This window comes from Sinohyriopsis cumingii, chromosome 6 (genome assembly GCF_028554795.1).
Source record: "Sinohyriopsis cumingii isolate HCF-2022 chromosome 6, ASM2855479v2, whole genome shotgun sequence".
Taxonomy (NCBI): Eukaryota; Metazoa; Mollusca; class Bivalvia; order Unionida; family Unionidae; genus Sinohyriopsis; species Sinohyriopsis cumingii.
The window spans coordinates 140,779,868-140,795,042 of NC_142966.1; the positions used below are offsets into that span (position 1 = coordinate 140,779,868).

General features: G+C 34.6%; 1 protein-coding gene across 2 annotated transcripts in view; it reads right to left on the reverse strand.

Moving 5' to 3' along the window:
- The window catches only part of LOC149798130 (uncharacterized), a 114,667-nt gene that overhangs the window by 15,831 nt on the left and 83,661 nt on the right, over positions 1-15,175 (reverse strand). For both annotated transcript variants that reach the window (XM_089963220.1, XM_089963222.1), the window contains exons 4-6: positions 12,010-12,070; positions 8,755-9,009; positions 8,323-8,383 (exon numbers count right to left, since the gene is read on the reverse strand). In XM_089963220.1, the coding sequence (XP_089819346.1) occupies positions 8,323-8,383; positions 8,755-9,009; positions 12,010-12,070 (377 nt within the window). The remainder of the gene's footprint in view (positions 1-8,322; positions 8,384-8,754; positions 9,010-12,009; positions 12,071-15,175) is intronic.

A 15,175-nucleotide genomic window follows, 5' to 3' on the forward strand; every position in this document is an offset into this window, starting at 1 on the left:
TAGGTACTTAAATCCTATTCGATATTAAATCATACAGATGTAGTTCTGTCATTGGATTTAAATCCTATTCGGTACTGAATCATACAGATGTAGTTTGGTCATTGCACTTAAATCATATTCGGTATTGAATCATACAGATGTAGTTCTGTCATTGTCCTTAAATCCTATTCGGTACTGAGTCATACAGATGTAGTTCTGTCAAATAGGTACTTAAATCCAATTCGGTATTTTAATCACACAGATATAGTTCTGTCATTGCACTTAAATCCATTCGGTATTGAATCATACAGACGTTGTTCTATCGAATAGGCACTTAAATCCTATTCGGAACTGAATCATACAGATACAGTTCTGTCAAATAGGCACGTAAACCTTATTCGGTATTGAATCATATAGATGTAGTTCTGTCAAACAGGCACTTAAATCCTATCCAGTACCGAATCATACAGCTGTGGTTCTGTCATTGCACTTAAATCCTATTCGGTATTGATTCATACAGATGTAGCTCTGTCATTGCATTTAAATCATATTCGGTATTGAATCATACAGATATAGTTCTGTCATTGTCCTTAATTCCTATTCAGTACTGAATCATACAGATGTAGTTCTGTCAAATAGGTACTTAAATCCTATTCGGCATTGAATATACAGATGTAGTTATGTCAGATAGGTACTTAAATCCTATTCGGAATTGAATCATACAGATGTAGCTCGGTCATTGCACTTAAATCCTATTCGGTATTGAATCATAGAAATGTAGTTCTGTCAAATAGGTACTTAAATCCTATTCGATATTGAATCACACAGATGTAGTTCTGTCATTGGATTTAAATCCTATTCGGTATTGAATCATACAGATGCAGGTCTGTCAAATAGGTACGTAAATCCTATTCGATATTGAATCACACAGATGTAGGTCTGTCATTGGATTTAAATCCTATTCGGTATTGAATCATACAGATGAAGTTCGGTCATTGGACTTAAATCCTATTCGGTATTGAATCATACATATGTAGTTCTGTCAAACAGGTACTTAAATCCTATTCGGTATTGAATCATACAGATGTAGTTCGGTCATTGCACTTAAATCCTATTCGGTATTGAATCATACATATGTAGTTCTGTCAAATAGGTACTTAAATCCTATTCGGTATTGAAACATACAGATATAGTTCTGTCAAATAGGTACTTAAATCCTAATCGGTATTGCATCATACAGATACGGTTCGGTCATTGCATTTAAATCCAATTCGGTATTGAATCATACATATGTAGTTCTGTCAAACAGGTACTTAAATCCTATTCGGTATTGAATCATACAGATGTAGTTCGGTCATTGCACTTAAATCCTAATCGGTATTGAATCATACATATGTAGTTCTGTCAAATAGGTACTTAAATCCTATTCGGTATTGAAACATACAGATATAGTTCTGTCAAATAGTTACTTAAATCCTAATCGGTATTGCATCATACAGATACGGTTCGGTCATTGCATTTAAATCCAATTCGGTATTGAATCATACAGATGTAGTTCTGTCAAATAAGTACTTAAATCCTATTCGGTATTGAATCATACAGATGTAATTATGTCAAATAGGTACTTAAATCCTATTCGATATTGAATCACACAGATGTAGTTCTGTCATTGGATTTAAATCCTATTCGGTATTGAATCATACAGATGTAGTTCGGTCATTGCACTTAAATCCTATTTGGTATTGAATCATACATATGTAGTTCTGTCAAATAGGTACTTAAATCCTATTCGATATTGAATCACACAGATGTAGTTCTGTCATTGGATTAAATCATATTCGGTATTGAATCATACAGATGTAGTTCGGTCATTGCACTTAAATCCTATTCGGTGTTGAATCATACATATGTAGTTCTGTCAAATAGGTACTTAAATCCTATTCGATGTTAAATCATACAGATGTAGTTCTGTCATTGGATTTAAATCCTATTCGGTACTGAATCATACAGATGTAGTTCGGTCATTGCACTTAAATCCTATTCGGTATTGAATCATACAGATGTAGTTCTGTCAAATAGGTACTCAAATCCTATTCGGTATTGAAACATACAGATATAGTTCTGTCAAATAGTTACTTAAATCCTAATCGGTATTGCATCATACAGATGCGGTTCGGTCATTGCATTTAAATCCAATTCGGTATTGAATCATACAGATGTAGTTCTGTCAAATAGGTACTTAAATCCTATTCGGTATTGAATCATACAGATGTAATTATGTCAAATAGGTACTTAAATCCTATTCGATACTGAATCATACAGATCTAGTTCGGTCATTGCACTTAAATCCTATTCGGTATTGAATCATACAGATGTAGTTCTGTCAAATAGGTACCTAAATCCAATTCGGTACTCAATCATACAGAAGTAGTTCGGTCTTTGCACTTAAACCTTATTCGGTATTGAATCATACAGATGTAGTTCCGTCAAATAGGTACTTAAATCCTATTCGGTACTGAATCATACAGATGAAGTTCTGTCATTGCACTTAAATCATATTCGATATTGAATCATGCAGATGTAGTTCTGTCATTGCCCTTAAATCCTATTCGGTACTGAGTCATACAGATGTAGTTCTGTCAAATAGGTACTTAAATCCAATTCGGTATTTTAATCACACAAATATAGTTATGTCATTGCACTTAAATCCATTCGGTATTGAATCATACAGACGTAGTTCTGTCGAATAGGCACGTAAACCTTATTCGGTATTGAATCATATAGATATAGTTCTGTCAAATAGGCACTTAAATCCTATCCAGCACCGAATCATACAGCTGTAGATCTGTCATTGCACTTAAATCCTATTCGGTATTGATTCATACAGATGTAGCTCTGTCATTGCATTTAAATCATATTCGGTATTGAATCATACAGATATAGTTCTATCATTGTCCTTAATTCCTATTCAGTACTGAATCATAGATATGTAGTTATGTCAAATAGGTACTTAAATCCTATTCGGAATTGAATCATACAGATGTAGTTCGGTCATTGCCCTTAAATCCTATTCGGTATTGAATCATACAGACGTAGTTCTGTCAAATAGGAACTTAAATCCTGTGCGGTATTCCATCATACAGATGTGGTTCGGTCATTGCCCTTAAATCATATTCGATATTGAATCATACAGATGTAGTTCTGTCAAAGAGATACTTAAATCCTATTCGGTATTGAATCATACAGATGTAGTTAGGTCATTCCACTTAAATCCTATTTGGTATTGAATCATACCTATGTAGTTCTGTCAAATAGGTACTTGAATCCTATTCGATATTGAATCACACAGATGTAGTTCTGTCATTGCATTTAAATCCTATTCGGTATTGAATCATACAGATGTAGTTCGGTCATTGCACTTAAATCCTATTCGGTATTGAATCATACAGATGTAGTTCTGTCAAATAGGTACTCAAATCCTATTCGGTATTGAATCATACAGATGTAGTTCTGTCAAATAGGTACTTAAATCCTATTCGATATTAAATCATACAGATGTAGTTCTGTCATTGGATTTAAATCCTATTCGGTATTGAATCATACAGATGTAGTTCGGTCATTGCACTTCAATCCTATTCGTATTGAATCATACATATGTAGTTCTGTCAAATAGGTACTTGAATCCTATTCGGTATTGAATCATACAGATGTAGTTCGGCCATTGCACTTAAATCCTATTCGGTATTGAATCATACATATGTAGTTCTGTCAAATAGGTACTTAAATCCTATTCGGTAATGAAACATACAGATACAGTTCTGTCAAATAGGTACTTAAATCCTATTCGGTATTGCATCATACAGATGCGGTTCGGTCATTGCATTTAAATCCTATTCGGTATTGAATCATACAGATCTAGTTCGGTCATTGCACTTAAATCCTATTCGGTATTGAATCATACAGATGTAGTTATGTCAAATAGGTACTTAAATCCTATTCGGTACTGAATCATACAGATGAAGTTCTGTCGTTGCACATAAATCATATTCGGTATTGAATCATACAGATGTAGTTCTGTCATTGCCCTTAAATCCTATTCGGTACTGAGTCATACAGATGTAGTTCTGTCAAATAGGTACTTAAATCCAACTCGGTATTTTAATCACACAGATATAGTTCTGTCATTGCACTTAAATCCTATTCGGTACTGAATCATACAGACTTAGTTCTGTCGAATACGCACTTAAATCCTATTCGGAACTGAATCATACAGATACAGTTCTGTCAAATAGGCACGTAAACCCTATTTGGTATTGAATCATATAGATGTACTTCTGTCAAATAGGCATTTAAATCCTATCCAGTACCGAATCATACAGCTGTAGTTCTGTCATTGCACTTAAATCCTATTCGGTATTGATTCATACAGATGTAGCTCTGTCATTGCATTTAAATCATATTCGGTATTAAATCATACATATATAGTTCTGTCATTGTCCTTAATTCCTATTCAGTACTGAATCATACAGATGTAGTTCTGTCAAATAGGTACTTAAATCCTATTCGGTATTGAATCATACAGATGTAGTTATGTCAAATAGGTACTTGAATTCCTATTCGGTATTGAATCATGCAGATGAAGTTCTGTCAAATAGGCACTTAAATCCTATTCGGTATTGAATCATAGAGATATAGTTCAGTCATTGCACTTTAATCCTATTCGGTATTGAATTATACAGATGTTGTTCTGTCATTACACGTCAGTCATATTCGGTATTGAATCATACAGATATAGTTCTGTCATTGTCCTTAAATCCTATTCGGTATTGAATCATACAGATGTAGTTCTGTCAAATAGGTACTTAAATCCTGTTCGGTATTGGATCATACAGATATAGTTCTGTCATTGCACTTAAATCCTATTCGGTATTGAATCCTACAGACGTAGTTCTGTCAAATAGGTGATTAAATCCTATTCGGTATTGAATCATACAGATGCAGTTCTGTCATTGCCCTTAAATCCTATTCGGTATTGAGTCATAGAGATGTAGTTCTGTCAAATAGGTACTTGAAACCTATTCGGTATTGAATCATACAGATGTAGTTCTGTCAAATAGGTACTTAAATCCTCTTCGGTTTTGAATCATACAGATGTAGTTCTGTCATTATATTTAAATCCTATTCCGTTCGGTCAATGCCCTTAAATTATATTCGGTATTGAATGATACAGATGTAGTTCTGTCATTGTCCTTAAATCCTATTCGGTATTGAATCATACAGATGTAGTTTTGTCATTGCACTTCAGTATGGAATCATAGAGATATAGTTCTGTCATTGTCCTTAAATCCTATTAGGCATTGAATCATATAGATGTATTTCTGTCAAATAGGTACTTAAATCCTATTCGACATTGAATCAAACAGATGTTGTTCTGTCATTACACGTCAATCCTATTCGGTATTGAATCATACAGATGTAGTTCTGTCATTGTCCTTAAATCCTATTCATGTTTGGTATTGAATCATACATATGTAGTTCTGTCAAATAGGTACTTAAGATCCTCTTCGGTATTGAATCATACAGATGTAGTTCTGTCATTCCCCTTAAATCCTATTCATGTTCGGTATTGAATCATACATATGCAGTTCTGTCAGATAGGTACTTAAAATCCTATTCGGCATTGACTCTTGCAGATTTAGTTCTGTCAAAAAGGTACTTAAAATCCTATTCTGTATTGAATCATGCAGATTTAGTTCTGTCAAAAAGGTACTTAAAATCCTATTCGGTATTGAATCATATAGATGTAGTTCTGTCATTGCACTTAAATCCTATTCGGTACTGAATCATACTGATGTAGTTCTGTCATTGCATTTAAATCATATTCGGTATTGAATCATACAGATGTAGTTCTGTCAAATAGGTACTTAAATCCTATTCGGTTGTGAATCATACAGATGTAGTTCTGTCATTATATTTAAATCCTATTTTATTGAATCATACAGATGTAGTTCCACCATTGCACTTCAATTCTATTCAGTACTGAATCATACAGATGTAGTTATGTCAAATAGGTACTTAAATCATATTCGCTATTGAATCATACAGATATAGTTCTGTCAAATAGGTATTTAAATCATATTAGGTATTGAATCATACAGATTTAGTTCTATCAAATAGGTACTTAAATCATATTCGGTATTGAATCATACAGATATAGTTCTGTCATTTACGGAATTATTGAGATTTTCAAAGACGGTGAACTATAGCAAATATGTTGCTTGAAAAGATAGACTAGCACAAGCAAATATGGCGACTAAAGAAACTCCCGTTTGATTTGAAACGCCAAAAAGTTAGCAACATTTTGCCCCCCCCCCCCAAAGACAATCATATTGAAACTTTTAAATCATTGAATGGAATGACTTAAGTTCTGTGTATTTTGTATATCCTTAATACTTTCTGTTTTCAAAATTGGTGTAGGGGGTACAAATAGTGTGAAATACTATTGTTTCTTGTTTGCTGTCTGGTCAAGTATGACTTTAAATCCCTATGCAGCCTGTCAGAATTAACACTTGACAGAGAAATAATGGAATTAGGTACTGTGGCTATTATGCTTTTCAGGACTTGATCTTCATTCTTGATAGAGTCCCGTTTCTTTTATGCTACTCAAACACCATTTTGTGATTACGTTCGTTGGTAACCGGCCTAAATTGGCAGATCAGTATCATCGGTCGATGACATGTACAAACTGTCATGCGACTGGGTACTAAGTGATGTAATTCGCACAACAGTGACGTCATACCCATAAAAACTAGTCTAAATAACGTGTGGAACTCCAGCCACCCTAACCCAATCCCCACCCAGAAATTGAGTGACTGGTTGGTAGCTTATAAATGGGCACGGTGCATGATACGTAAAAAGTACGAAAATTCACAAACTTTCTTTCAAGATCGTGTATGAAAGTTTTTTTTCTTCAATCAAGTGGAGAAAACAATTCTCAGAAGAAGTTGTAGGAAAACACATTAATTTGATGTGTTAGATGACTTACCTTGGACGGAATGCATCACATATGTTTCGACAATACACGCCGAAACTATTCCAATTTTTACTTTCTCTCTGCCGCAATATTGTGCTAGGTGAACCAGAATTGTTCAGAATATAGTTCTTAATGGCGGTGAATTACATCCGTAGGTTTTCGTTGGGTATTTTCTTTCTTTTTTTGGGGGGGGGGGGGAAGGGGTTACTTGACTTAAAACGTTGAGGATGTTCCGATTATGCGTTCTGACGACCAACTGAATGGAGAATAAAGCAATATATAAATAATAGTAGGGAATGTACTTGGACCGTCCAAAATAAGGATATGTTACAAAAGGTATTGTATTTTGAAGAGACATTCTGCTTGATATATATATATATATATATATATATATATATATATATATATATATATATATATATATATATATATATATATATATATATATTCCGTTTGCTGTCCTTTGCCTGGCCCTACAATTCATTTTCTGCAATTTTGAATATTCCAGACAATTATGAGCCGACATTTAATTTATCATTGAATATACGACTGCATACTTTTATTAGATTTCTTCAGATCTTGTGAAATGTTTTTTGCCCATATTTTAACATTTCACAATCACGTACTTCAGCAAAATTGACGCACACGTGCTAATGAGTGAATTGAACGGCACATAAACAAGATGTGACTGGTTGCCACATGATGCCTATTATAACGCGCTTAAGACCGTATCGGTGGCCCAAGCAACTGCACGAGCTCACCCATAGAGATGCACGTAGTTACTATTATTAGACTCGGTAATAACTATTTTTTTATTTTTTTATTTTTTGGCTGTTTTAATTATGGACTACCTCTTGTGCAAACTGCAGATAAATATGATAAGAACGAAACAAAAAACATTTAAAGTTTAAAGTTTAAAATGGTAAGATGCACGTGTCAGCGTTCGTATATATACCTCAGCCCAAGTTTTAAAACTGCTTGATTTGTTCTGTACTTTTCACATGTTTGTAATTTTTGTGCTGACAAGGTGCTTCAAAAGTTATATATTACTACAGAAACCTTACTGAAAGCAAAGAGAAGGATTGTTATGGTTTTTCTTGGCAATAAGAAAGATAGGACCTAAAACGATTTTTTTGTTCTCATCATTTTTCAATAACACGTGCTTGTGAATGTTCGGATAAATCGGGATACCAAATACTAATTTTAATACAAGATAATATGAGATAAACTTCAATTATGAATATCTTGTACTGAAGGAAGAAAGAAATTATGATTTAGACATGGCCTTGTTATATGTTATATATACATACTTGCATTCGAATGGTCTTTCACATATTCCGCTTGCGTTCAGACACTTTTCCGTGCACATGGCTGAAAGTATAGAAAATTATATTAATAAGACTCGTATACCATTACATTAAATTAATTAGAAGACTTCGAGTAAGAAAATTAATAAATGACAAACCGTTTAAAAGCGGGAAAACTAGGTCTAAATTTAGACATTCTAATAATCTGGAAAAAATTACAATTTTATCAATTGTTACTAAATTAAGTTCAAAAGTGTAGACGTTATCGGGTCGTTGTAACCTACATTTGTTTCAAATCATGTTTCGTTAAAGATGAAATAAAGCTTAAAGATTGTTGGAGATATATGACATAAAAGCTCAATATGTAAAAGGAAATGGTCATAGAAACCAGAATGTGATCTCAGGAAAGTGATCATAAATACTCCTTACGCATACCTCGGTCGCAAAATTCGCCTTCCCAACCAGGCATGCAAACTCTTCTTCCGTTTCCAGCACAATGAAAATGTCCAAAGGAATCATCACGTGGTCGACAGAAAATCTCGCAAGAGTTTCCATGGTAGTTGTCGCTGCAGATCACGCGATACGAGAATTCAATCTCAGATGTCGGTGTTACAGAAGAACTTCTAATCCAGACTGGAGAGGGTAAAAGTTCAAGAGATTCTTCTGTTCTCAGGATCAGCTGACTTTGGTCTGCACAATTAACGCATGACAATGAGAATAAAAACATTTATTAAAGCAAATGCGAGTGGGCAAAACATGCATTATATATTGGAACTAATAACTGCCTGCTATGTATATGTTTGTTAATTACTTTCATGCCACATTTGAAGGGGAATTGATATATCATTTTTCGAAGTACGCTCTAAATTATCAACCCAATTATTCACCGTGGTTTCCACTTATTTGATTCGGATTTTAAATAGCTTGTGACAATGTGAAGGCCTTTTCACGCTGTCTTTCAAACTTAGAGATACAATACTGAAAAATGCTTTGGTATATCGTTAAAAACTTAAAAATTATATCGTTTATGTAAATTTACATTTTAAATGTTTTACCTACAGATATATGTTATTTGTACCTCTCATTCAAATCAGGCTGGGATCGACTTAGATAGTATTGCTGAAGTGCATAAATATTTTTCATTCTAAGTTTCTCTAAGTATCGACATAGTTGTGATTGTGTGCCCGACATAACAGAACATCGCTTGAGACATTACTACAAGGATTTATATATGCTTGGTTTAAACATATAAAGAAAGAAGACATTGTCACAAGTAAATTCCCGAAGTTCTTGACAGTTGTATATTTAGCGAATTAATAAACTTTCTCATAAAATTTACTACGTTTGAGAAAATGTTGGGAGATTTCAGTAGTACAATATCATTGAGGTGCTTTTGCGCGATGGATCAAGTTTAAACATTTAAAACAGTGGAAAGACGCACGTGTAACTCATGTATTAGGATTAGTGCAAAACACACACACACCTGCACACACACTGCAAATTAAGCTGATTTCTTTACCGGCAAACCTATTTACCAATCGCTACTAACCATTCTACAATTTATAAACACAGATAACCAATTTCACACGGATGGCAGCTGCCTAACAGCCCTGTAGGAAATGGCAGTAAGTGAGCTCAATAAAATTCTGTATCAATTGCGACCAGTTTCCAGGAAATGCAAGAAGAATAAAATTAGAAGGCGCAAATCAATGTTTTATTGATGCTGAAGAAATATTAGTTACCTCGTGAGCCTATCTCTGGGGAATGTATGTCTATTTTACTAAATTCTTTACAAATTGTGATGATGATAATGCGGGACCTTTTCAAAGAGGATTATGTTTAAAATCTACTGTAATGTGAATGTAATCTTATCTAACTGGTTTTATGATGGTCCGAGATATGAGATCATGACAGTCAGAACGCCGCCTTTGTTTTCCACTGTATGCTCATGGACGAGTGTCTAAGACATTCCGAATGTAGATCATGTGTGTGTAACATTAATACGTAAACACAATCAGTACATAATTTATATTCTCTAAATAAAATATCGTCGAGTCAAAAGTTATTGCCTAAATTAGACACTTAAAGTTTATAGCAGAATTGAAATGTATTTATCATATTAATGTAAATATTTTCTTGCATCTAAACATTTTTTTTCTCAGCTGGATTTAAGTAGATAAACGTTATTTAGTGATATTCAGCCGCTGATCAATCTGATATATGAGTCAGTAATCGAGAAAGACTAAACTAATATGTCACAGTAAGACACATACCACGCATTAACTTTGATTTGTTTAGTATCTACTAATATTTCTGTATCGGTCTTTTTGTAATCATGAAGTACTAATTTGCCAACTAATACCATAGAGTGAAAACCAGGATGGAAATAACAATAAGCAGGCACACTGAAATAATCCATTAATCACTCCCATTTGGATTAAATAATACTGTCTACCATTCTGTACCTACCACCCTAAATAAGCGATATACTATTATCACTACGCCAACCAACTAGGCGCACCCGTATGTGTGTTAAAAGTCTGATAAAATAGTTCCAAACACTCGGTCTCTTTCTCTCTTTGCCGTCATGACTAGCTAAGGCTGATAATTTATATGACTTGATTGTAATTTGAACTAAGCACATTCTTTGTAAAAATGTGCAAGCTTGTTTTTGTAAAACGTGACATTGCCAATAGGCATATGAGCACTTCCGTTGTTTAATCTTCAGCTTCTGAAGTGCGAAGTGTATGCATGTGATCAAGCTTTTCATTTTTGGGGTATGTGAATATTCCATGTAGTCCGAAATCCCATAATGCCTAAATTGAAGCTGTCGGTTTTGAAGGAGAAAAAAATCGGAAATTTGTTTGACTCCTATACACAAAAATATTGATGAACAACTCTTTCTGAATTATATTATCTCCTACATTTAGTAATCTTATCTCTGGACAGCCTGCCACCAACACCATCTTCGACCGCTCCGTTGGCCTAGGTAGTTAAGAGTGTTCGTCTCGGATGCGGGAGGTTGAGGGTTCGAAACCCGGCCATGTCATATCAAAGACCTATATAAATGGTACTAACAGCTGCTATCGCTTGGCGCTCAACATTAAGTTGTTAGTGTTAGGACTCGTCGGTCTGGTGTCAGAATAATGTGCCTGGGTAGGACATCATGCTACATGTCTGCGGCATGGTGCCTTGATGCTAGACATCACTATAAACTGCCACACTGCAGCCATCGTAGCGATATGACTAAAACTGTTAAAGCTTCGTTAAAAATCCAAATCACACACACACACACACACACACACACACACACACACACACACACAGACAGAGGGGCGTTGATCTGGGGCAATACTATTTGAAGATATCAGATTTATATTATAGTTATACGTGAACAAAAGAAGTCATACACAGACAGTTCGTAAGGTGTGCTCTTGTAACCGCTAGCTGATGACTTTAATGTATTATATGGATAATACAGCGACTGTTGCTAATTGTTGTTTAGGCTACTACGTAAAGTACTTTCAAGAGTGTTTAATGTGATTTAATTTTGATTGGCTGATTTCGAATGACTTCAAAAGATTTTCCATTGAAAAAACTGGGTGGGATTATGCGTTTCTTCTAATTTTTGTGTGTGTGTGTGTGTGAGAGAGAGAGAGAGAGAGAGAGAGAGAGAGAGAAGGGTCATACCATTAATTGTTCCTTGACCATCAATGTCATGCCATGCTTCGACCAACATGGTGATGTTTCCCTATATAATAGAGTAATAGAGAGAAACAAATACAAAACCTGACGGAAACAAATGAAAACTATTTAAAGTCTTCCTGAGCCGTAAAATGTCAAATATAAATTGTAACCATGAATGCAAGACGGAATCAAATAATATTTCGTGACGCAAATATTACCTCCGTGCGTCAAACGGTAAGAAAATGTATTTACTCCCTTATTTTAGTCTGTAAGTATAATATATGACAACAATATTTGTACGTGTTCACATCAGCTTTAGAATGATAACATAAGCCATCAGGCAAAGCGGGGGTTGTTTAAAAAATAGATTAGTTTCTAGGTGCGGTAGATAAATATATAAAAGTTTGCATGTTTCATGCATGATGCCCGATGTTCAATAGGCCATATATATGTATAAACAGTTTTAAATTACATTTATGGGTCATGAAAAGTAAGCACAGGAGTTGTGCTAATGATATAATATGCACGCGGATGAGATACTCTGCACCCATTGCACGTGTGACCTCTAGATTCCATTTGACCACACTCCAACCTTTCCAAATGTTTAGTCGGAAGCTTGAGGGTCAGTTCTTTCAAAGATTACATCTTGCACGAGGTTACGTTTTGCGACAGACAGTTTCATTTTGAATAAATTGTTAAGATTTAAAAGTAAGTTTGAAGCTGAAAATTTCGAGTTTGAAAGCGAAAAATATACATGTGAAATTCGCATTAGATTATATTATGCGGCAGATGCTTACATTTTCTTTTGATGGTAACTTATAATTATGCCTTAATACAAAAACTGACTAGATTTTTTTAAAGTTTACATTTGGCGTTAAACAGCCTTCTCAATCTAAACATTTGTTCGTGTGGAAAACAAGATAGTTTCGAGGTACACATACTGGTACAACGAAAATAGGTATTTCGAATTCTGGATAGCACACACTTTTATCTGTCAGTCATGAGTGAGTTCTTTTATAATTTATTTTAAATTAGATGTTGGTAGATGTTACGGTGTATCTATGTATCAACAACGTTTGAAATGGAGGTTACAGCGATATAGTGTTAATCACGTTACATTTACATGATTTTCATGGCTGTTTGAATGAACCTTTCACCAGTGGTTCCAAATATAGACAAATGTTTCAGATGTATATTTGAGTGAATCTCTACCATCCGCAGATTGATAGAACAAAAAGTATTTAGTTGTTGTTGTTCTTCTTTTGGATTTAACGCCATTTCTCAGCGCAAGATAGACTATGTATGGCAGCCAGTATAAATGGTGGAGGAAGAGCCCGGGACAACCCCGGTAAGAATCACCGACCCAAGGGAAACTTACTTGCAAACCTTCTCACATATAAACATTGGATGAGCCCGAGACTCGAACCCACGCGGGAAAATTATTTTGTATCGTTAAACTATTAAATTATTAAATTTTCACACTGTTAAATACGTACAATGCTTTTCTGAAGAAAAAAGATGATTTAGTTATGTGTTTACAATATGATATATAAAAATAACGTCGGTTTGTTTTGCTGTGTTTGCTATAAAATGAATTCAGTTACAACTATCCGGTGCAGAGCAGCAGCGAACTAAATGTGTTATTTCGTTCCCTGAGACCAGACACAAATGGCGCCATTCTTGAACCAGCCAGATCCGAAAAGAATGACTTGGAAACTTCCTTTCAACCCGTTTACTTTTTGGCAGTCTTTATTTGTCAACGTCAGCTAGTTTTCAACACTTTGAATCATTATATAATGGCACTGACAGAGATGTAAACATGAAAAGTAGAAATGTAAACATCGTAGTTCTTTACTGAAATCTGCTCCATACTTCTTAATACTGTCTTTGGTCGTGTATTACCAACGCCAAGTTGCGAACAGTTTAGGCTAAGATACGCCATCGCACAGTGAGCCCACACATTAGGGTTGGCTACGTCATTTCTACTTATGGTGTCATTTCATACAACAACCAAAACCCCGATCCGACGGCGCATTATTCGATGAGCAGATCTGAAGTCCACTAATTTCGCATTTGGAGGCACATGTGGGTAAATACTTTGGAGGTGAATAAATCCATTTCATCCCAGGGCGAAACCATTGCTGGTTTAAATCAAGAAAACCAATTAAACCAACAGCAACACCAGAGCTGAGAACTCCCAAATGCAAAATATTTATTCATTTTGTCCCCCGTATCATAAACACCGATTATCTATTACTATTTTTTGCGCATGCATATTTATATAGCCCCTAATGTCATGAAAGGATATTTGTCCAGCAATAGACCCAGTATTGGTGTTAATGGGAGATAGTCTTATTTCCATGTAAACAGACCTATACTCAAGCTCTCTTTAAAAGCGTGCTGAAACCTCTTAGACTAGCATAAATCGATATCAATGCATCGGTTGTTGGGAGGCAAATCACAGACGTTAAACTGAAACGAGTTATGAATACCACATTTTACAAGGGAAAGTTCTATCAATAAACTTCGTCTTCTGAAAGATACAAGATAAAGAGATATATATTCCAAACAAACTCAAAACAAACTAATGAAATAACTATAACAGGAAATTCATAGGGTTTTATAAGGCTGGTTGAGATGATTTTTCATTGTTTTTTAACAGTAAATTGTTTTAATGATGAATCATGATAAGTACCCCCAAAAAAGGATCGGCAGCTCTGATTTCAATTCACCACCACCCACCTCTTTTTCAGAAACCATTCAATGGATTAGAAGGCAAATTAAAAACATACAGAAATGAACAGGAAGGAAAGTATAATCTCTTTTAGCCACAATAGTAATTGTTTAGGATCAAGTATAATTGAACGGAAATGTATCCCTTTCTTCACTAGAGCATTTTACAAACCAATGTTGAGAATAGATTATTCAATAAATTTGTATGAACCATTTAAAACTCTCTACGACATTTAGACTAATCAGAAGCCTTCAAAGATGTTAATAGTCAGGAAGGATTAAAATCGAGTATACTAGCACTTTTGGCTTTATGCACTTTCTTGCATTATCTTCGGTATTTTGAAAGATAAGCATTACACAACATGGCGCTACAACCGCGGATTTAAATCCGGTAAAGACATAGCCAGATGTCATTAGGCCAATTTAGAGTTGCTTC